Source organism: Rhea americana, unplaced genomic scaffold (genome assembly GCF_003343005.1).
Source record: "Rhea americana isolate MKP2758 unplaced genomic scaffold, rheAme1 scaffold_89, whole genome shotgun sequence".
NCBI classification, from domain to species: Eukaryota; Metazoa; Chordata; class Aves; order Rheiformes; family Rheidae; genus Rhea; species Rhea americana.
Window position 1 is genome coordinate 1653614 of NW_028187077.1, and position 23008 is coordinate 1676621.

Genomic DNA, 23008 nt, shown 5'->3' on the forward strand with positions numbered 1-23008 from the left:
ATACCTTAGTTTACATAACAATACATCTACATTATAGTTTCACAGCAAGGGGAGAAATTAGACATTCTTCTCACTTGCCAGCTACTTTTATAAGTTTGCACTACTTACAAAAAAAGAAATTCTAATGACAAAAATGCATAGTTCAAGACTGCAATCTGCTCAAGTATAACGSCCATTTTACCACACCTCATTTTAAATACAGGCAACCTTGGAAAATATGGAAGACGGCAGATGCAGAGTTCATGTACTACAGGAAGTTCTTCAAACAGGGTGGGATGTTTAAAATAAATTTTACTTTGAGAGTAACAGCAGCAGTGGAAGATGAAATACTGTCTACTCACTCCTAACTTTGCTAGTCATTTTATTTTTCTGTCTAGAATTGAAGCAGCCTCCCCAGGAAGATGTAAATAAAGCAAGATCTGAAAAAAAATCCGTTTAGCAGTTCATGAATAGAAGTGGGGAAAAAAAAAAATAGACCTATAGAAACATTAGTTTACGGAGAGACCTAAGTCTACTCCACCTGCACTCCACAAGTCTCACGTAAGCCAGTAGTAGATTGAAAAGGACCCTGTGGCGTAGCCCAGCACGTGCCCTAGCAACTCCAGCCGCTCAAGCTGAGCGTACCATCAACAGGGACTTAAAGGAAGCCCTTCCGCTTTCTACGGCCACAGAAGAGAAGCTCACTGCATAACCAGCAGCACATCTCAGCACCAGGGCAGTAACTGCTCTAACGAAAACGATCATTTGCTAYTGTCCGTCCATACTCCCAGTGGAGCACATTTTGGCAGGCAAAGTCCGCATGTTATTTAAGCAGCTCAGTATCTCACCACAAGCGTCAGCCAGCTGCAGCACTGGGTGGCCAGCATATGAAGGCAAATTTTGCTCCCTTCTGTTTTACATAATACGTGTTTCGTTCTAAAAAGTAGAGGATAATTATCCTTTTTTTCATGAAGGGTACTCCTAGACTCTGGCACAGAGAGACAGTAGTTCTTGAAASACTCTGTACATTTGCCTAGGACTACAGCAATACATCTGACAAAACTRTATTAAAAAATTAATGTAACTGTATAGCATGAATGCACAGGTCAGATTTAATAGTGCTTTATTTTTTCCTTCCTAACACTGTTTACTCACACAGTCTGAATGTTTTAGATCAGAGCTTAAAAYAAAACTATTTCAAAAATTATTTTCAGATAAATTCTTCTTCAGCACAGACAATTTTGCTTAAACAACTTCGCAGCCAACAAATCTGTATGGACAGTGCAGTGCAGCTGTGGGAAAAGAGGGAAATATTCACGGGAAAGCTTTAGTGGCTGATGGGATGGCCAAATCCTCCTGTCAAATGTCATTGCTGTGTCATCCTCTTCATCTTTGCAATTTCTGGGGACTTTCTGGAGTTGTCTTCCAGACAATTTTCTGGAGAAAAGCTGTAAGTTCTTACACTAAATAGAAGTGAAGAGATGGACAGGAAAATACATCGTRGTTAAACTTCTTCCTCAGTCTTTCTTCTTCAATTCTTTTAGTGTATGTTTACCACATCTGCATATTCAAGTAGTAATAAAATCTCTCTCTCTTGCTCTTGTTTTGCTCTGTCTGAATTTATTACACTTACGGTTTTTGCCTGTTCCGTGTGTTTTTCCAATTCTTTCATATACGATGAACATTCTCTTATGTTTTGCATCTTGTCTTTAGTTTGAGTCTCTTTTTACAACAAAGAATAGGAAAACACAGAGTAGCTGACTGAAGCAGTTCATTATTCTGCACTATTGAAAAAATTACAGGCCATAGCATACATAGCATAGCAGCCAAAAATCATTTTTTTTTCTTTCCTAATACCTTTCCTTATGCTAGTCTCAGGATGGTCATAGGTTAGGTGATAACACACAGGTGGTGAAACCAGGTGTGGAACTAATTAAGATTTAAGACCAATTTATTTTTCCCCTAAATAACAATGAACTGCATGGTCAATGTTTACTGCATGGTCATGCAAAAAAGGAGATAGAACTGKTTTTTTTAGCCACACTCTCAGCTTACAGTGTGAATGAAACTACAGTAACAGAAAAGAGGAGAGGAAGCTACCTAAYGAGATCATCGAGCCAACTCTTTCACCCTTCAGTAGACACAGCTATACCTCACGCGACTTCGATGCTAGAAACCCCTTCACAAGCCATTTTTATGGACAGGTTAGATGATCTCGGTATCCTTTATTATCAGCATCAAAAAGTACTACTTGATGTCTACTCTTAAATTTCCACTTTGAGCCTGCTGTTTTAGTCACAAGTCTCCAAACTTTTCCTCTGTTTTGATCTGCTTTTTTGGAATGAAATGATGACATCACTTTTGTAATAAATGTTTGTAATAAGTATGATAATTGTCAAGGTTGTTTCTTGATATTTATACTTACTAGTCAATCTGTTAAAAATTTCATCAATTACATCACTGTTTTTATACATGCATCACCTGCAGGAATTTCTGCAAGACACAGCTTAATTTTTCAACCTAAGACGCACAAGAGGGCAGGCTCTAAAGAGTCCAACATCCCTAGTTTTCAGGTAACTGGCTCATTTGTTGCATCTACACATGTTCTTTACACATATGCTGTCCTTCAGCCATCAGGAAATAAAGGGAAAGTGACAGAATAAAAGGAAAACACTTTGCAGAAGTAGGAGAAAAAGCTAGCAGTTACGAGTTTCTTAATCCTATTTTGTTTTAATCTTGTTAGTTTGTTTCCAGTATTAGTTGGACAAACTTCCTCTGTCRTCATGCTCTAAGAGTGAGATCCTATATGCCAAGTAGTATCTAAAGTTGAAAACATATACACACTTATTACAGATGACAGTATTTGGTTGATGCAAAGCCAATACAGGTACAAATGCAGTACAGTTTAYTTCCAAACACTGCAATTCATTCTCTGGATATTGCTGTTCAGGGAATACAGGAATAGGTGTAATCAATTTACATGAATTCAAACATACAATTTTTACATTATTTACATTCTTTATTGAGCAAACAAAAAGACTGTAAAAGACTGAAATTTAGCAGCTTTGTCTGAAGGATCTGTTGAATATATAACACTAAGCAYTGAAGAAAATACTTCAGAAGGACCCTGACCTCTCAGGCATGCAGAAAATTCTGGCTATATTTTCATACCACATCAAGCCAGAATGTTAATCAAGAACACGCATCATGAACATCTAGCTGGATAAAGTATATCAAATCACTTTATGAAAGTATCCCTTATTTCACTTACTGTTATCACACAGTTTATTAAAAGCTGAACAACACTGGCTGGTCAAGGAATAGAATACATTAATACATACAATAATAACATTAATAACATTAATAATAGAATACATACAATAACATTAATAATAGAATACATACAATAGGTTAACCTTTGAAGACAAATTACTGATTCATTTAATTCTATCATGTGCAGCTTTGCCTTAGTTTTTTAAAGGCTACTTTCCAAACCACATGTAGATCAGCTCTACAGAAGTTAACACCTTAAGCCTTGTATTTATCCTTAAAAATTGTTGTCAAAGCTTATGTGCAGCTGTAGTATCCAAGCAAAGGAAAAGAAGAATTTAATGCAAGATATTAATCATAGAGTAGAACACACAGAAAAACTAYGGTAAGATTGAGAAACAGCACTTTTCTCCATAAATAAAATAGGTTCAAAGATCCAAAATKTAAAACTTCTTTAGGAGTAAAAATGCCAAGCTATCTAAACACAGTAAGAAAAATAAAATCACTGAAACACAATCAACATCCTTTTCTTGTTTTTCTTAAAGTATGAAATTATAAAGTATCTTACTCATCATTTTGAAGACCAACATATCTTGGACTTGGAACCAGCATGACTCTAACATTTTCCAATTTTCCCTTCACAATGTGCATAAACTGATCAAGGTGACTTGAAGGTGGTTTTGTGGTATACGTCAAAAAAGCATCATCAAAATTAATACAAAGTGTTTGTGGCTGATAATGATTCCCAAATGCCAAGCGACCCTAAATTAAAAAGAAAGCCCAATTACTCCAATTATGCACTGCTTTGCTTMTATAATTTACCTATAATAATACAGATTAACCATCCACATGCAAGTAAAGACTGAATAAAAATGCTGGCCATAATCTGCGTATAACAAAGATTTTACCTTGCACATTCAAGCTCTCAATATTTTACCTCCTATGACCACAGTAACAGTTTGCCTGGCTTTTGTGAGGCAACATTAACTTAATAGGGATATTTGGACACATTCCTTATAAAAGATGCAGAGAAGCAAAAGAACTTTTTTTTTATAACACCTAGTGCCAAGTTTAATTAGTTGATGATATTCTTGAAATCACTTCAAATCTAGGACAAAGGTATTTCCAAAAAAAAAAAGAAAAGAAAAGAAAAAAAAGAAGTATTAGCATGTTTCCATGATCATCAGCAGGATTCTGATTGGGTCAGGGGACACAGCAGGATAAGAAGAGGGGATATCTCAGAACTTTTTCTTAAAGCATGAAAGAAAACAAAAATTCAAAAAGAAAGTATAATCAAGTTAATTGTAAGACTGACTTTTAAGTATATACCGCTAAAGATATTCATTATCAGAGGCTTTTCACTTACCGTGCTCACATTGACTTTAATTACAGGAATAAGGGATCTCCATGAAGAAGAAGGGTCTTGAGATTCTGTCTTTACCTTAACACTATAGGGGAAAAAAAAAAAGGTTTTATTATTTTGCATTTTCTGCAGAAGAACTAGCCAGTCTTTTCTGCTACAGRATTTCAGCTCTTGGGGAATGTTCCTTCCTGCAGGAGTCCCTCCTGTAAGGTAACTGCCAGCAGTCTACTGCAGAGTCCTCTAGAGGCTGARAGAGCAGGAGGCAGATACAGCTAAGTCTTGGATGCTTGTGTATTGTGAGCCGGCACAGTTAGAAAGCAACTRKGCCTTGTTTAACACAGAGCAATAACGAAATAAATCTTCCTTGGGGGAATCTTGATCTCTTGTAAATATCCCCAAAACAGTCCTTTCGTGTCTTTGGTGGGATTTGTCACTTCAAGACATAACCTTCCAAAATGCTCAAGTTCTGTGCTGACCTATCAGGCTGTTAGAGCACAACATGAAGAGACTGCCTCAGTGGCACAGCCYTTACACAAAATCAGGGCTGCCACATCATGCTGCAGCAGTCCACTAGGTAATTCTGGCCTAACCAAAACCAATGGAAGAACTAAGGTCTCATTAGTTCTCCTCTACTCCTGCCAACACAGCAGTGCTTAWTGTGATTATGCCCAAGGAGAGGCTTATCATTGAATATCTGACTCCACTACACAYGAACTATGTAAAGGAACTCTCTGCATCCCTGCACCATGTGTTCTGGAGTACTCAAGAAAAAGAAATAGAATGATTAAAGAACAAAGGAAGGGCTGGAGGGGAGACATCCATGCATGAACACACACCCCAAAAAACAAAACTTAAGAAATTAGCCCGAGTTTAAAATTGTAAAACCAGTTAGTCTTCCCAAAACCACACAGATCCTCACATTTATCTTGTCTATTCAATATCTTGGGCAACCATTACTTCTACTGAGCAATTCCTCTATTATTCTGCAAGCACCATCTCCTCATCACATCCTCCCTTTCTCCCTTTCTAAAGATGTGCTTGAAATAAGAGTTTTCAATCTGTCTCTCATCACTGAGCAAGAATATGCAGGGTTGTTGGTCCTTTTTTTTTTTTTTTTTTAATTATTATAGTAGGAAGTTTGAGGGAAGCAAAAAAGATTCAGACTGTCAGGCGTGTCAGTGCAATTTCCAACCAGTGCTATGATCCAACCATTTGGCTTCCACAGTGTATGTTAACAAAACATCAACCAATTAGTTCAGCACTTCTGAGAACAAAACATCAAAGTACCCAAATGAATAACAATTTACCTTTCAAGATTGGYATGTGTTCTCTGCCTTACATTTATTTCTGCTTTCTCATCTTCTTTCTTTGCTGGAATTATTGTGGGATCCAAGCCAAATAGTTCTTGAAGTTGTCCATAGAGYTCAGAACGGTTATACACGTGAAATTCAAAGTCATTCACCATAATATATAGTCTTGTTTCTGCCCTTGGATCTAAAAAAATAGTAGAAGAAAGGTTTCTAATTTAACTCCACTGGTCCCTACAGTAATTACAATTTTTCAAATATGGACATTTTGCAAAAAGAATCTACAGGGTAGCAAAGAGCTGCTGAAGCACATACTAAAAAGCAGGGAAAAAAACAACACAAATACACATACACACACACTAATTACACTGTTCCAAGCAAATCAATAAAGCTTGGCAGACCAGTTGTATACAAAATATAAAACCTGAAGGGCATTTCACCCTTTGGTCACAATCCAAACATAAATCCATGCAGGAATTGCACAAAACGGTAATGAAGATTATTTAGTCTCATAAAAAAAAAAAACACTATTAATGTACAGCTCAGAAGACTCAATGGTAACTTTTTTTAAAAAAAGAAAAGCACAGATAGCAATACTTGAGACTGAATCAGTCTCAAAAACTGAACAGTCTTCTATCCAAGCTCTGTGGAACAGAAAGTCTGAACTGAAGAAAGGCAGACAGAAAAAGAAAATATTAATCTGCAGAGCTAACAGGAGGCATATTTATTTTACACAATCAGTCAACACTTCAACAGATTTTAAATTTTAGCTATAGTATCAACTTGGCTCTTCAATTCAAACACAAGTTTAACACTTGCTGATTATGACATACTTTGACTTACTTTYGCCTTAGATAGTACGACCTAATTATGTAGTGAACATGAAGAAAAAGCTCGCACAATTTCCCCCTAATTACCTGGTTAGGAGAGTGCCCATTACATATTTACTCAAGAGACCTGAGCTGCTCTGAAATACCATCTGGTCTTTCCAAGTCAAACATACTTTAGGAAGCTGAAGCATCAGTGTCTATTACAGTAGTCCTCAACCTGTAACTTATGAAGAATGAACTGAAGGAAACACCACTCTCAGACACAARAAATGAATAAGCTAGCTGTAACATTGCTGCTGTCACAGTTAGGAGATGAAATGCAGCAGCCCATAGCACACCTGCCCAAGAGACAAAGTCTGGAGACATTTGCTTTATCATACCAAGTTTCTTTGCTAACAAACTCATCTGTCCCCTGAAGTTACCTATCTACACAGCAACTGTTCCCAATAAACTCAACCCACCCTTTTTCCCCTCACACCTAAACTACTGGTAATCTCCATTATTAAAAWTATACACATATATATTTATACATATATATAGTAAATTTCAGTGCTTCCTGGAGACTCATTATACATTGCAGCTTTCTTGAACAGAAGACAGAAAGATTAACGGACCAGTTCTGGTTCCTCCCTGGTTCTCACRAAAGTGTACTTCCTATCAAATACATTCATTGGCAATGTTAACATGCATGAAAAAGATAACAGGCAAAGGATGACATGACAAACATTGAAATATACAATTATTCTCCTAGGAGATCACAGAATCACCAAGAACATACATAAATGTATTTTTTAATACCCAAGAGGCAKGCATCTGGCTTCATTAATCAAAAAAATTACATGCACTAACTCCTTTATTAAAAAGGGATTTTTATTTTTAGTTAAAGATACTGTTTTTTTCCTCCCCAATCATAAAAATAAGATTTGATCTCTTCTCCATCCATCAATTTTCATGTCTGAAACATTTTTGAAAAAGCAAGGAAGAGAAGAACACCTGAGTATCATAGAGTTAAATAATACAAAGAAGCATGCATGTATGTCATATAGAAGAAACTGTCAGACCGAACCAAGATACTGAAGGTTTATCGGTATTTGTTGAAAATCAAGGTTACTGCGGGAGCCAAGGTTATGATATTTGCCTTCTGTAGAGTTTAATTAAGATGTATTATTTCTTTATAAAGCTTAGAATTATTCAAATGTTTATATCACACCCACCCAGATAATTCAACATTAATACTTTCATTAAATATGGCAGGTCATCAATAGTTTTAAGCTATAAYCTCTGCAGTTTAAAATTAAATACAATCGTTAAGTGTTCATATGAATTAGAAATCATTATTCCCCTCTGTAACTTAAAAGTGAGCTAAGCCCRTGTACAGAGAAGAAGTAAGGAGGATTTCATCGTTAGATTTGAGAGCATTTTTGCTTCTTTGTTTCTTTAAGAGCTTAGTTAAAAAAAACGAAAGATTTCTATGTGATCAGCTGTGACTTATCTAGTGAAAGCTAATGGGAACATGAAACAAGTCACCACCAACAATATTTAAAAGGTAGGAGGTTCTCAAGAAGAGTGTTTCCCCTTTCTAAAGGGCCTCTCAACTTGTGCTATAACTTTGCAATATGAAAATTGATAATTTTGCTGTGGTACCTGAGCCAAGACATCTGGGTTGTGCCTTATTGGCAACATATTCTTCCAACTTTGTTCCTACATCACTTAAATTTCTCAAGTATATACAAAATTATTCTCAGGTCCCAGAATGGCTTAACTTAACACTCAAGGGAGGAAAATAATCCACATATTTGACATCATCTATGGAGCACTTCCAACATTGGTATAATAAACATCGGTATGACAATACAAATATAGTACAAACATACTGCCATGATGACAAATGGATTGCACTTGCTACATTAAACTGAGGAACTTTTTTTTAAAAAAAAACACACAACAGCAAATGCAACTTTACTATAGGATCTCAATAATAAATTCCCAAACATTCTGCAGTTCAAATCTTCTCTTCTGCAAGTAACACAGATTACCTCTTTATGAGAAGCATGCTTAAATTACAATGTAAAACAGCAACTTTGATTCCTGTTAGGCACGYGTTAATTTTGGTGTGTTTGTGTCCATCCTCTCAAAAAAAGTGAATTRTATCTGATGACAAAACAGTTCTCTTAGCTTTAGAGCAAACATGGAAAAGCAGAACGCAAAGCATTACTAGTTTCTTCCTGAACTCATCCTTCTCCAACAGACCTCAGACCCTGCTCCTCATTCGGGTTCTTGTTTCTTTATGCAATCTCACAAGACTTGCGAAGTCAGTGGATCTTAGCAAGTTAGCAGTGACTGGCAGGTACTACCACATACTTCAGCTTATCAGRAAGACTGAGAGGCTATTTGAACAGAGAAGTTATGAGGGAAAACATCCCTGAAAAAGTGTGCACAGACTCCACAGGCACATGGAACAAGGCTCAATTGTTCCTACCAAGAGGAGTAAGAAGTTGGAAGGTGAAGTTAAAYCAAGGTTGAATCTGTAATTCCCAGCATTAAGAACAGTTTTTCTTTGGAACAACTTACTGAACATGCAATGTACYTAACATCACTCCATCTTTTAAAAAATATCAATTATCTCCCTTCTGAGGAAAATTCTATAGCTTGTTTAAGTTGGATGAACATGGGAGGCCTTTCCAGTCCTAGAAGCTGTGAATACATGAATGAATTTCTATTCATTCTCTTTCTCCAGGGTCGGTGGGGAAAAGGCCAGTCAATCTTCAGAACTTTCCTTCAGGAGATGGTGAATTGCACAAACTTCAAACACAAATTAAGGAAGATGGCTTTTGGGACATTAAAAACATCCCAGTGATGAAGTTCAGCCTCTTGCTTACAGTTCTCATAACACTAAAAGCTAGAGTACCAAACAGAGCCTTCTACTAAACCAGCTGATGTCAAGTACAGATGCTCACTTGGAATGACCTGAAAAGCAGTTACCATAGCAAGTCCTCCCAATTATTTCAGGATCCTCCTTCCGCCTCCCTTTCTTATACAAAAATAACCCTTCTCTAAAACTCTTAATATCTTAATAAGTGTGTTTTTTCAAGCAAAAGTATTAAAAAAAATTTAAGCTTTATCATTTTGTAAGAATCTGGTGGGTTCTCATTTTCAACAGTATTAGAATGCCCAGATTCAGTCTACTCCTTTTCCTCTAGGAGCAGCTCAGCTATATTTTGCTTTAYTTTTTATTAGAGACCTGAAACACAGCTATGCATCAGTAATGTATAGCTACAGCAGGTTTTCCAATCACTCTGTAGAACAGTTGCAAGAGAGGAATCCTTRAGAAAACAGGAAGCTTCAGGATGAAATTTACCATTGGACTCGGTAACTTGCTCAGATACAGATATTCTTAGTAAAGCATGATGAAAAGCGTACCTACAATAGACTAAGAACCACTGAAGATTTTGTTTTTCCTTTGAGGTCAAAAATGAAAGCATCTCTGCTAAATAATCAAAAAATGTAAGTGAGGAAGGTTTTTTTTCCTCCTAGGGAAAAAAAGTAATAATTTAAGAGATTATTTTCTTCAGACTACTTTGTYAGACCTATTCACTTCTGATCACTACTACTACTTGGTTATTTGCCCACAAATCAGCCTGTCTTAAATTCTATCAGAAACAGTTAAAGCCTTGTATAACAGCCAAGCAAAAATACCTCCACAGAAGACAGACAAAATTATTTCTATTGCACTAAGTTCAATACATTTTTTATTCTGTGAGCCACTAGAGACATGTATTAAATAGAAAATGAAGAAAATTCTATGAATACCTGTTGGACAATGACCTGTGACTAAACAAACCTAATTAACTTTATGACYAGGTTCCATTTTCTGAATGATACGGTCAAGAGAACTTGAATAATATCACACTAGAAGGCTCATTAAAATGAAACGAGCTACTTTTTCTAACTTACTTCAATATTTTTAAAAGGCATCTCAAATACCTGCACAGCATAGCATGTAGCAGTCTACACTGCAGAGTTTGTGCTGACAAAGCAGCAGCTGTACAAGCCTTCTGACAAGTTTAAACAACTTGGGAGGGGTGGGGGGATTTATGGCCCTTCCCAATTAGTGCCCTCCTCCCTAGTCTCAACTACAGATAGTGGCCATGATTTCTGGCTGTGGTCTGCCATGACCCTCTGGTATTAATAACAGAATTACAATGCTTCAAAAGCCAAAAGAGGCAGGACTTGAGTCACTAAAAGACTACTGTAATCCTGTAAGTGTCTAAGTACATGTAACAGGCAGTTTATGTTATTTCAATGTTTTTAGAGATACAATTAATCTCTCTTACCAGGTGTCTCGTATTCCAGACATAATAAGGAGGAAAAACAAATGAGTTTCTTCCATGTTTCCCCACTTCTCGGACCATAGATGTCACAAAGACACAGGGTTATAAAACACTAAAGAATATCCCTTACTGTAACACAATAGTTAACTTTGAAAGCTAACAATAGTTCCAGARTATTTCTTAAGTGTCTAATAATCTATAATTTATTAATAAATAATTTATTTATTAATAATTTACTTTAAAAATTCAGTACAGAATCAATTATGTTTGGATTACAGTTAATGAAGGCTACTGTTAGGGTTAACGGTGTTTGTTTCAAGAAGGGCACTGATAATTAATCCTATATGATTGCACTGTGCTGCACTAGTCCACTACTATACATCAAGCAGTTAAAGAAAAAAAAACAATACCTTCAGATTGCTCCATATACTTCAGGTACATAATAACAGTTCAATTACATACATACAATCGTGCAAAGGAAACATTTTCTGTAGGCTATCTGTAACCTTAACTTAAGCTTTTACAACTTCCTGAGAAGCCTACCATGCTGTTTCTGCTTGGGGTTGTACATCTTCCACCAGCGAAATATGACAAATCCATCTTGGATTCTAAATTTAATAAATTAGATAAAAGAGAAGTTAAAAGATTAATTGTCCACATTCCCAAGTGCAGCTCATGACATGCTGCCTTAGACACTACAAAGATCTGCAGTTTTAGTACTGTATAATGAGTATTAAAGCACATACAAAATATCAATGCCTCCTAGCGCAATATTATACTAGTTACTGCATTAACTGAACCTGTACACACTGCATACACTGTGATATCCAYTGTCTTCTCAGTACTTATTTCAACAGTATGAGTCAAAATTGCAAAATATTTGCTAGTCTGTAGTTCACGTGACAAAACTATTCTCCATTTCATTAAATGAACACAAACCACTTGGCCAAAACAGATATTCAAAATTTGATGGGAATACGAAGGAGTGAAAAGTGTTGATATAAAATAATTCTCCTTCAAATTCTAAAATGTTTTCTTTTACAAACATTAAGGCAACTAGAATCTTACCCAATACTGAAAGTTTCAATTGATAACGCTCAACAGCAAATCTGTACCTGATAGACATATCTTCTGTGATGTAATAGATTTCACGAACCATGACTTTTCCAGACAGCACGGAGAACGAGAAGGAACCTATGGTGAAAGAAAGTATTTATACGACATTAGCCTGAGCTTTATTTTCTGGATGGTGAGACTACAGTACTCACTAATCCTGAAATGGATTTGCTGGATATCTTGATTTTTCCCTTTGAAAGCGTTGACTTTCAGAGGAAAGAGAAGTCAGAAATTCAGAATATACAAGGAAAAAAACAAACAAACAAACAAAAAACCCAAACAAACTAAAAAAAACACACTGCCACAGCTCTAAAAGGTACCGGTTTGGCACCATCCAAGAATACAACCAGAGAGACTAGTCACTCAAAAATTCAGATGCCTTGTCAAGTTTGTGAGAAGACTTTGAAAAGCTATTTTGAACATTTATAGGATCAAGCCATTGAATGTGTAGAGAGTAACTAGAGAAATAAAGATTCCCAACTAAAGAATTTTTAAATGGCTATCAAATCATTAGTCCAACTATTTTGACAAGCTGTGTTTACAGCAGGAAAGAATCAATACATATGAGRAGACTAGCATGTAATGCGATAACTCATGTTTTCTGTAATGCTTTTCACTTCACTCACAAAAAATTAAGTAAAACATGATTTGTTAAAACACAACCAACATAACCAACTGAAGATAAAGTGTAAAACATGGGATTTAAATAATGTTGTTTTTCTTACTAATTAAGTTTATAAAGAACACTATACTTCCAGACAGCTATCTCCAACTGTCTTTACTTAACAGCAATTTCAAAAACAAAAATTTTTATAAAAGCCTATAGATCAAGTGTAGCAGCCAGTAAGTATTTCAGCTATATTACTGTTCAAAAAAAGCTATATTTGAAGATGTTTTGGATTACAGCTCTTAAATTTTGAACGCATGAGTACATTACTGGAGCTTTCTCCTTTATGGAGGGTGGGGAATGTAGTGTTTAAGTTTCTACTGCACTTATGAGTAATAGTTGCAAAAGTCCAGAAGTTTAGGGAAAAAAAGTTGTTCTGGGAAGCAGAAAGATAAAGGCATGAAAGAATAAGTGACAGAAGATTAAAAGCAGAATCAGAGCGAGGCTGTGGGATATAGCCCTCTGTGACTCAGCATCATGTATTTTTGTAATGTGGGCGAGTGCCCAAGTGATTTGCATTGACCTGTTTTATTCAAAAAAAGCTTTAAAATAAAAAAAGAAGAGTTGATGAATTTTGATGCAAGTGTTCTAGTCAGTATAAATTCTACATATTACAGTCCCAGTAAGGATTAACACGATTAGCTGCTCTGAGAGGTTATTTGGAAAGCAAGGACACCACCATAACAAGGAATCAAGGCTTGAGACTGCACTGTGCTCCTTTGAGGCCAGACCAGCAGTCACTACGGCAGTCACTACCCAGACTTCTGATACGGTACAGCAGGCCCACAGATGTGGGGGCATGGGAAGTTGTGCCCCTCAACACCAAATTATTGTGCAGGTTCAGAAGCAGCACAGGCAGATTCCACTGGGAGCTCAGGCCAGTMTTCCCTTTTAAAAGGCTGATCATTACGATATGAGGGCTTTGAAAAAGAGATAAAGGAGAACATACACATTGTATTCACATAATGTATACAGACTGAACAGGGAAAARGTACACCTGATTTAGAATAAAACCTGTAAGTGAGTTTTACTTTAAAATATTGAGGAATTCAATACAAAYATCTTGGCAGTAGTAGCAGTTTGGGGTTGGGGGGTTTCTACCTACCCTAAGAACTATACCCAAAAGCAGGATATCAAAATTTTTTTTAACATTAAATTCATACTGATAAATTACTACAATAAAGGAAAATTTTGATTTTACTTAGAGCTTTTATCAATTAAAAAAAATAACGATGAAAAGCAGTAGACAGACACACTCACACAATCGCATTACATCAATCATAACTTACCAATATGGATGTAGCCATGTTTATATAATCTGTTAAGAACCAACGTTAAAATAAGTCCAATGTTCCGAGAATTATAGTAAGTTAGGTAGATAATCCATCCACAAGACAATATTGTTGCTGTTGAAAGATTAAAATGAATTAACATATTTAAAAATGCATGCTGACCTAGATAAAAGCCTTACCTATCAAGACAAAGCACAATGTTCTTCTTATTCTCCAAAAAAACCTTAAACTGATGAGACTTTAGCAGGTGTTTTGGGAGGGAGAGTGCAAGGACAGAGTGAAAAGGAAATGAGAAATTCATAAAAGTACAGATTCTTCACTGTTCTTCCATTCCTCAGTTCAAAAATATGATCTACAGAGGGCCTCCAAAAGGGCCACACATTTAATTGACATCTCTTACCTCCCAAGAAGTTAAAATTCATAGATCAAACTACAACATGCTTTATCCCTTTCATAAACATTCATGTTAAAATACCCCAAAAGTACTCTCAGACATCATATTACATTTCTTTGCCAACACTCTCCAAACCATGACTTGTAATTTAAATTTCTAGCCTTTCATACCTTAGCTCAGGAAAGTTACTACCAAATCTGAAATAATATCCTACGCTCCATTACCCTCAGGGGGGAGGAAAAAAAAAAACAAAAAAACAAAAAAACAAAAAAACCCCACGTATCAGCCCTTGAGTTAGCAGAAATATATTACATTATATTACATTGTCACCAGATGGAGCATGGAACTTGTTGGGGAAAAAAGGAAAAAAAAAAATAGGTCTGCTAATCCCCAAAGTAATTTTTACTTTAGTTGATTAAGACCTAATAACCTATTTCTAACTAAAAGGGTTCTCAAACCTTCCAGAAGGACAAACCCAAAAGGAATGGGACTGTCAGGGAACAGACTAGTTCAAAGTCACTTTCTTGATAATTACAAATAAATCTTGATAATATGAAACAAAGTAGGAAATCACGCCATTTTTGTATTCAGGGTAACTATTCATTATACTAACTGAACTTTATAACAAAATGCTTTTACATATACTTCATATTTAAAAAACTTAAATGGGAAAACCGAAATACAGAAAATCATGGGTATAATGCCTTCACTCTGCAGATAGTTCAGGTGACTGGTACTTGGGTTTAAATACTTGAACTGGGTTAGTCAAGTACAAAATAAATGCACCTTAAAGCTTTTAYACCTTTGTCTGTAGCATGATCCATTGCTTTGTAACAACATAACAACATCTGTGCTTTGTTAAAAGCCAAAAAGGAGAAGGTAGAAGAGAAAGAAAAGATGACTTGTATGACTGCCTTTTTTTGTACTGGAAAATGATTCCACTTTGGCCAAAATTAAAAAAAAAAAAAAAAAAAAAAAATCACACACTCAGGCAAGTAAGCTGCATGACATGTAATCAAATTAAATCTCAGGGCAAAGTTTTGTGAGGATGATTACTCAGGGGCAAGGGATGGAGGGTTAAGGCTAGGCTCCACGAAAGCAACTGGTGCTGGCATTCATTGAAGGCACACTCCAAGGACGGTGTTTACCTCACCCAGTTTTCAGATGAGTAAGCCACTCCTCCACCAATGAAGGGAGAAAGGTGGAATGACTCCCACTCAGAGTCTAACTGCAGTGAAACTAAATTTGAGATTAAAGTTCAACTAGACACTTCTAGATACCTGAAGTCAAGAAGGTATCCTCTTAAAGTGACATACTTAGGGGGCAGGAGGGAGAGGGTGGAATCAGTAAATTAGTGCAGTTTCCAGGCACTGTGGCCCTAATCCCTGCCTTCACCCCTGCCCCAAACTGCACCCTTTTCTTTCCTCTCACCAAATTTAGTCTCCACTATTAAATGATAGACCCACTAAAATTAGGAAATATAATTAACAGAGTTAAGAAAGCTCATCACGGAAATTACATTTTTGCCTTCAAAAACGTCTTCTGCCAGCATGCTGTAGATAAATACAGGATTCAATAATGCTTAAATTCACAAAGAGTTATGCCATTCAATTTTTCAGCTGTTGAATAAGTAAATGCCAGCTGAAATCAGCCTTCACTGCTAACGGACACAGTACAAACAACTCATCACCTAAAGAATTGTTACAAGAACTGAAACCACTGAAATTCATGAGTTACAGGATAAGATACAGTTTTAAACCAATTATCGTAACAAATTAGATTGATAGATTGTATTTAAATTGGATTTAAATACAAAACATTACAGTTTGCTACAAATCCTGCTGCACATTTAAAGAGTATGTAGCTTTCTTAAAATGTCATTCTAAACAGAGTACAGATTTTACACAGTAAATCTTATAAAGCTGCAACCTGCTGGAAAGTTTTATTGCACACCTATTTAAAAAAAGTTATTTTGGAATTGGGCAACAAMACTTCTAAGAACATTTTCATTTCTTGAATTCATCATCTGTTATACTGTGATCAATATTTAGCTATTTCAAGAGAAGACAACTTTTTTTGATCTTATAACAGGATATCTTTGGTCAGCAGATGAAAGGAGAGGAGAAAGATTTAGTTAAAACTGTGTCAGTTAATAAACATTAAGTTCATATATTTGTATCCAAATCTTGTACTAAACTGGAGGCTACTCAGACTTTTCTGTTTGTGTTGTTTTTAAAATCCCAAGAGATCTGTTAGAACTGGAGAGATCACTATCTCTCGTTTGTATGTATGTGTAAGCACACACAGGTAAATCTACCTTAGAGTAAGGTGATGGATTAGATTATTTCTTGAAGATCCATCCACTCTAACCTCCTGTGAAGCAAGTTTGCAAATTGAATACGCTTAAGCAAAGCTTTCTTTTTAATTTACAATTGTTACATGGAGTTGTTTATATACTACTAACTTTCCAAGTAGTATTATTAATAGTTTGCTCAAAGAATCTAGTGTACAGAGAGACAAGGGAGAAAAAAACAAAACTCTATAGGCTGCAGATCAACACATTTATTCTTTGGTGGAAGATGTGAACATCTAATTTTTCAGATCTCTCTTCATGTCTGTTCCACATTTTAGCATCAGCAACCATCAGCACCGTGACTTCCCTTACTTTCATCCTGATTACACACAAAAATTTTTGACTCGAACTTTCTGACAGAAAATATTAAAGGTGAAATAAGTAATATTCCAAGTGCACTCTCAGATATTTCACCTTTGTCTTACCCATTCAAATATGGCCTACTGAAAAATAATTCCAGGGTATCAACAACCAAGAGACACAGTTCTAAGTTCTCCAAAGTCAACAAAAAAAATGAAAAAGAAAAAAACACTTATTTTTCCTCTGCTGCCCCTCATTCTCCAGATCCAGGATCAAAGCTGAAAAGCAGGTATTGTCTACTTTTGGAAAAGCCTAAATTCTTCACAGTTACTTCTAGCAGTCTCATCTGAACCTGAACACAACAATACAACTTAATGATTACTTTGCTCTTCCTGTTCTACCTGTTCACAGATTATTCAGGGGGAGGGGGAAAAAAAAGGAAAGAAAGGAAAAAAAAGAGTATCTACACACAAATATAAAAACCACATTCATTTTATAAAAACACTAACATACCTAAAACAGGAATATTTACAAAACCAGATTGCCCATAATTGAGTACACCATGGTTGGGTTTAAAGCCTTATTGTGACACATGACTTAGTCTAGAAGTTATATCATTAAAGCCTTTACAACACTATTCAAACTACACATACCATATTAAATGGGAGATACGTTCATATTTCTATAATGAAGTTATTGTACCTGTCTGTCACATTGAAATGGTAATCCTTTGTTAYGTATTACACTTAATCATCAACTCAGTTCTCACTGAAGTCTCATCTGTAGCTGTTGTAAAGCATCATCCTTTGCACGTTTGACTTACCTCTTGAATATCATAGTTGGAATAGTATTGGAAGCAATTCCATATTAGTTGTTTCTGATTTACTTAAGCAGAGTAGCATTGCCATATATCACTAAACAGTTGTATGATAAATGAAAATCAACTCTTAATGTTTTGATGTCTTTTAGTAAGAAATTCTAAATTGGTGTAGCAGTATTTAGAGAMGTATGCTTAAAACCACTCACAAAAACCATTTAACCAAAACAGAACAGATTCACCTTACCTACTAACAGCCAAACTACATTGGAGTCATGTTCTGTCAGGAAGTCTTCCAATTGTGTGATACTTGGGACAAAACTATCATTTTTTCTCTGATCCATTACTAAGTTGTTTTTGTATYGGTACCTATAGAACTGAAGGTAAAAAAATAAAATGAGTAGTAAGTTCAGTACAGTTTAAAGAAAACTGAGTATGTAGCACATGAAACAATACCTAACAGCTTCCTTAAATATATATGTGTATATATATATATATACACACACACTCCAAACTTAGTAGTCCAAGTATCTTATACAACATATAAAAGTCAAAGACAATACGTACAACAATTATACTATAGCACTAAGTCAAAAGGCAACTGAACATAAAAGTAAAAACTAATCTGTATTAACCTAAGCATTCTAGCATACAAAAAGGTAACAAGACAAACTGTATGCTTCGTATTCGCATATTAGAGATCTGTTCAGTTTGTTTCAAGAGAATATTCTCTTGAACTGGTGAATTAAATATCCATCACCTCAGTATTATAGCTTAGCCTCCAATAACTCACTTATTTCGTACCTCTTATTTCTTACGCATGGAATGCCAAACACAGCCCATTTGAAAACAAAAAAGATGGTGTTATTTCTGCCAGTGAGATAAACAACTTCCTAAAGGATATTTTTGTTCAGTTCAGGTTTACCRCTGAATTTTGTGAACCAACCCCATAATTTACGTCATTTCAGGATGTTCATATAARTTTTCTCCTCGTTTTAGCAGGTAACGAAGGAGAACCAAAAGTAGCTCCTTATACCAACAGAGAAAACAGTCCTAGCCCAGGATACCAATTCTAAAACCTGTTTTTAATTGCTAATTAATTTAATCACTCAGAATCTGAAGGCTCAGGCTGTAAACTGAATAAGCACAGACACCTAAAAGTTGAAAGGCAGTTAAACTTGTTACAGAGCTTTTAATTATCATTTGTGAAACTCATTAAGCCAATATTTCATTCTGAAAAAAGATGTTCAACCAGTTGTCTTAAACACCTACCAAAAAGTACCACTGAGTCACCTGAGAGCAGGCAGCCCTACAGTTCTTCAAATACATGCATCTGCTTAAGGAGAGGCTACATGCGATCAGAGGCGAGCAGAATAAGGAGAATACCCTCAGGCTTTCCCATARCAAGAGGGGGAAGCTGATCAGACCTTTACAGAAAAAGCCCCTCATCACACACCACATAGCACAGAGCCCAGGTGGCTCCTTTCATGGCCTCAACCTGATACTCGGTTATACCATTTCAAAGCAAATTCYATGGAGTATTTAACTACATTTGAACACAGAGCAAAATTCAGACAGGCAGGAAAAACATATTAGCAYGAGATTATATTAAGGAATCAATATTTAAAGTAGTGCTGTGTGTCATTTGTTCAAGTGTTACCTTTCAGCACACTACAGGCCTTTACGGTATGCTCTGGCCAGTAGCACAGAACCGCTGCACTGATGGAAGGCAAGGCTGAAGTGTATACTTCCAGGCAATTTTAGGAGCTACAGAAAATTTCCTTAACTTCTTTATCCAGGAAGACTATTAGTTCTCTTGCTTTAAGACACATTTCAATCATCTTATAAAAAGTGACTACACATATCTGCTATACGGAGCACAAAACCAGTCCTTCTGATGTTCTGCATTTATTCAAAACATCCAGAAATCATCTTGCAATTGGGTTATATTAATTAAGTATGATTAACAGGGAGTAGTTCAGATCAGTATCATTTGTAATTATGCAGTACCATTCTACTTGTGTTAGTTTCATTTGAAGTCCTGTCCCTTGGACATTATCTGTCAAGCTTTCTTACAGGAACATAAGCTTTTTTTTGCCTTTTTTTTTAATACACCTTCACACTCTTGTCTTTACTCTTGTCTTGCAAATCAATGTTAGCATTAAACASTCAAAAAATGAGAACTTTTATCTCCTTTCCTTTATTAAGTTTCTGAAGCTCTCCAACAAGAATTAAAGAATGTGAAGCTAAATACCACTGATAAAGCTCTGCTTTTTGAGCAGCATAACATCTTTGCAATAACAGGTATTTTAAAAGTGCAGTCAAGAAAAAATAATTTATCCTTTTTTTCCTGTAATATCCATACTACTCTCTATTTAACTTGGAAATAAAATGTGGCTGGAGAAGTCAAAAAGCCTGCTTTAAATGCATTTATATCTCAYTTACATTTGGGTAAATTCAATATTCTGAATTAAGAGTCTGTGCTTTGAACTAACACAGGCACAGTCTCAAAGAAAAACATTAGCAATTTCTTCAYCACCTCTTCTGATAAGAAGGGATAGAATGGAGAGGAAAGAATATGAAAGTAATAAGTAAATTTACACAAAACCTCCAGACACTGCTTCCAGYAGTGATGATAAAGAAGCTTCGCTATAAACCGGAATAATAAGCATCATGCATGGATGTTTTTAAAAAGAAGTCCTTGTTTTAGAAGGGACATTATAATGGCAAACTCAATYACACAATGATAGTGCAATTTGATTTAAGCCTTTCACAAAGGCTTATAGGTATTATTTTTTTAAAAAAAAAAAAAAGACACATGCCATCTTGTACATCTTGTATTAGGAAGTAGGTGTGCAGACTGCCTATAAGATCCTTCAACTTGTGAATGACAGAGGAACTGGGGAAACTGAAGTCAACATATTTCAGCATAAAATTCACCTAAGGAAAAAAAAAGGATTTTGTGGTCATACAAGAGAAAATAATCTTTCTCTTCTGATCAAGACTACTGTGGAAATGTTGCCAGTTGATGGGGACTGCTTGTTACATAAAAGAACATCACTGTTTAATCTTCTAAGAAAGCCACTTGTGACATTTGCCTAAGAAATTACCCTCTGATGTTACTTGATACTGAGACAGAGTATTATATATTGTTATAGCTCTAAGGAAGACTGTGGCAAAACAAGTCAAAGACTGCAAGTCATTGGATCCTGACATTTACTTATTTAAATAAAGATTGTATTCATCATTTTTCTTGTTATCACTATCCCAAGTGTAAACTGGATATTCTTGAAAGTTTTCTGGAATATACTTGCTACTGGCATGTAAGTAAACACAGGAATCTCACACTAGTCATTATTTCTAAATCCATCATTTTCACAGAATCACAGCCGATCATCTCACATACTGTCCCACTAACAGGCACCGTTTGCCCCTGGTTGGCTTGATCAAGTGACCTGAGGAAGAGGATGGCAGCAGTGAAAGTGTAACCATTCAGAAACAGGCAGGTGTAACACTTGCACTAGGAGTGGGATCTTGGTTTCAATGAGGAAGCAGGCGTTTTAAATAGATAATGAAGCAACATTGCCCACAGAAACTAGTGAAACAAAAGGGGATCCATGCAGAGACTAATGTAGTACGTACTATTTATAAAGCCCTCGTGCATTTGGGGCATGAAGTGCAGAGAGGCAGGAGTAGCACCAGGACTATCAACAGAAACACCAGCTTTTCAACAGCTAGTATCTGTCCTGAACAGACAGCATCTCTTCCTGGTAACAGCCCTGATGATCCTGCTCCTGCCTCTGTATCTTCCATACCGTATGTATGCCATACACGTACACTTAAACTGTGCCTACTGCTTACTGCATGCATCCCTTCCTCTTAGACTTATTACTATGGGCAAATACTTCCAAATCCGTCAAAACATTAACTGTTACACTTTCTAGGAACACATCTTTGACCAAGAGCTTGATACGCCTTTAATTTAAATGGAAACCATTACTGTATTTTTCTGAAGTAAAGGATACTCTCCAAATCTTAGGGGATTGTTTTTGAAAGAAAGAGACTTAAGTCTGGATGGGAAACAGACCCTTACTATCTGTACCAATACAAAACAGAAAGCACATGACAAAGAAAAAAGAAACCTGGAACTTCACATTTACCTGTCTGTATTTATTTATTKTATCTTCTCAAGGGCTCTAGTGTTTTATAGTGAGCCAAGTAAAACAGCTGGAACATAATCCAAAATCCTAACTTTTTTTTTGTTAAGGCCCCAGAAAAACAGCACATCTTCACTATTCAGTATGGTACTCATGACTTTCATAACTGCAAACTTTATAAATTTCCTCCTAGAATGAGGAAGGAACTGAGGAGAACTCTGGCACTGAAGTGATAAAATCATAGCACCTTTCATTTGTATGAAAGAAGCTTAACACTCCTTTAAGAGGATATGTAATCATTTTTCTATAAATGAGAAACCTGAAACATGGAGAGATAAAAGGCCAAATACCTAATTYGGGATGCCCAAACTTAAGTATGTAAGGTCTGCTTTTGAGGAGCATGTTTAGAGCACTTGGCCTGTTGAAAGCAGTCACYGAACCTGCTTGAAGATGCGAGCATTCAGTATTACTGCCGACTTGCTTCAGTTGGTCGCAAAGGCATTATGTATAGGGCAAACAATTAACTGACAGTCAAAAAAAATGAGTTTTATTTACTTGAGTCACACTCAATACTAAGAGGTAAATTATAGCAAAGGAGGTAAGCGTTGTTATAGTCCGGAGGGATGCACTTCATTTCCAGTCCACTTCCTGTAATCCAAACACAAGCAAGTTCGCACAGCAGACAGGCTATTCTTAAAAAACAGGTAAAAAAAATAGTTGCCTAAAATCATTTTAAACCTATTTCAGTCACAATAAACCAACTTCAGTTTGAGGCATCAACACTTATCTCYGAAAAAAGAATTCTCTGCTTGAACAGTCAGTAAAAATTTAT

At 35.9% G+C, this 23008-nt stretch overlaps 1 protein-coding gene across 8 annotated transcripts in view; it reads right to left on the bottom strand.

The window, feature by feature from the left end:
• Positions 1 to 22747, bottom strand: part of BLTP1 (bridge-like lipid transfer protein family member 1) — a 121122-nt gene extending 98375 nt beyond the window's left edge. For all 8 annotated transcript variants that reach the window (XM_085323888.1, XM_085323893.1, XM_085323889.1 and 5 more), the window contains exons 1-8: positions 22732 to 22747; positions 18267 to 18396; positions 14153 to 14269; positions 12196 to 12274; positions 11624 to 11688; positions 5920 to 6106; positions 4616 to 4697; positions 3818 to 4011 (exon numbers count right to left, since the gene is read on the bottom strand). In XM_085323888.1, coding sequence (XP_085180014.1) covers positions 3818 to 4011; positions 4616 to 4697; positions 5920 to 6106; positions 11624 to 11688; positions 12196 to 12274; positions 14153 to 14269; positions 18267 to 18363 — 821 coding nt within the window. In that variant the 5' untranslated portion in view covers positions 18364 to 18396; positions 22732 to 22747. The remainder of the gene's footprint in view (positions 1 to 3817; positions 4012 to 4615; positions 4698 to 5919; positions 6107 to 11623; positions 11689 to 12195; positions 12275 to 14152; positions 14270 to 18266; positions 18397 to 22731) is intronic.
• Between the last annotated feature and the right edge of the window lie 261 nt (positions 22748 to 23008).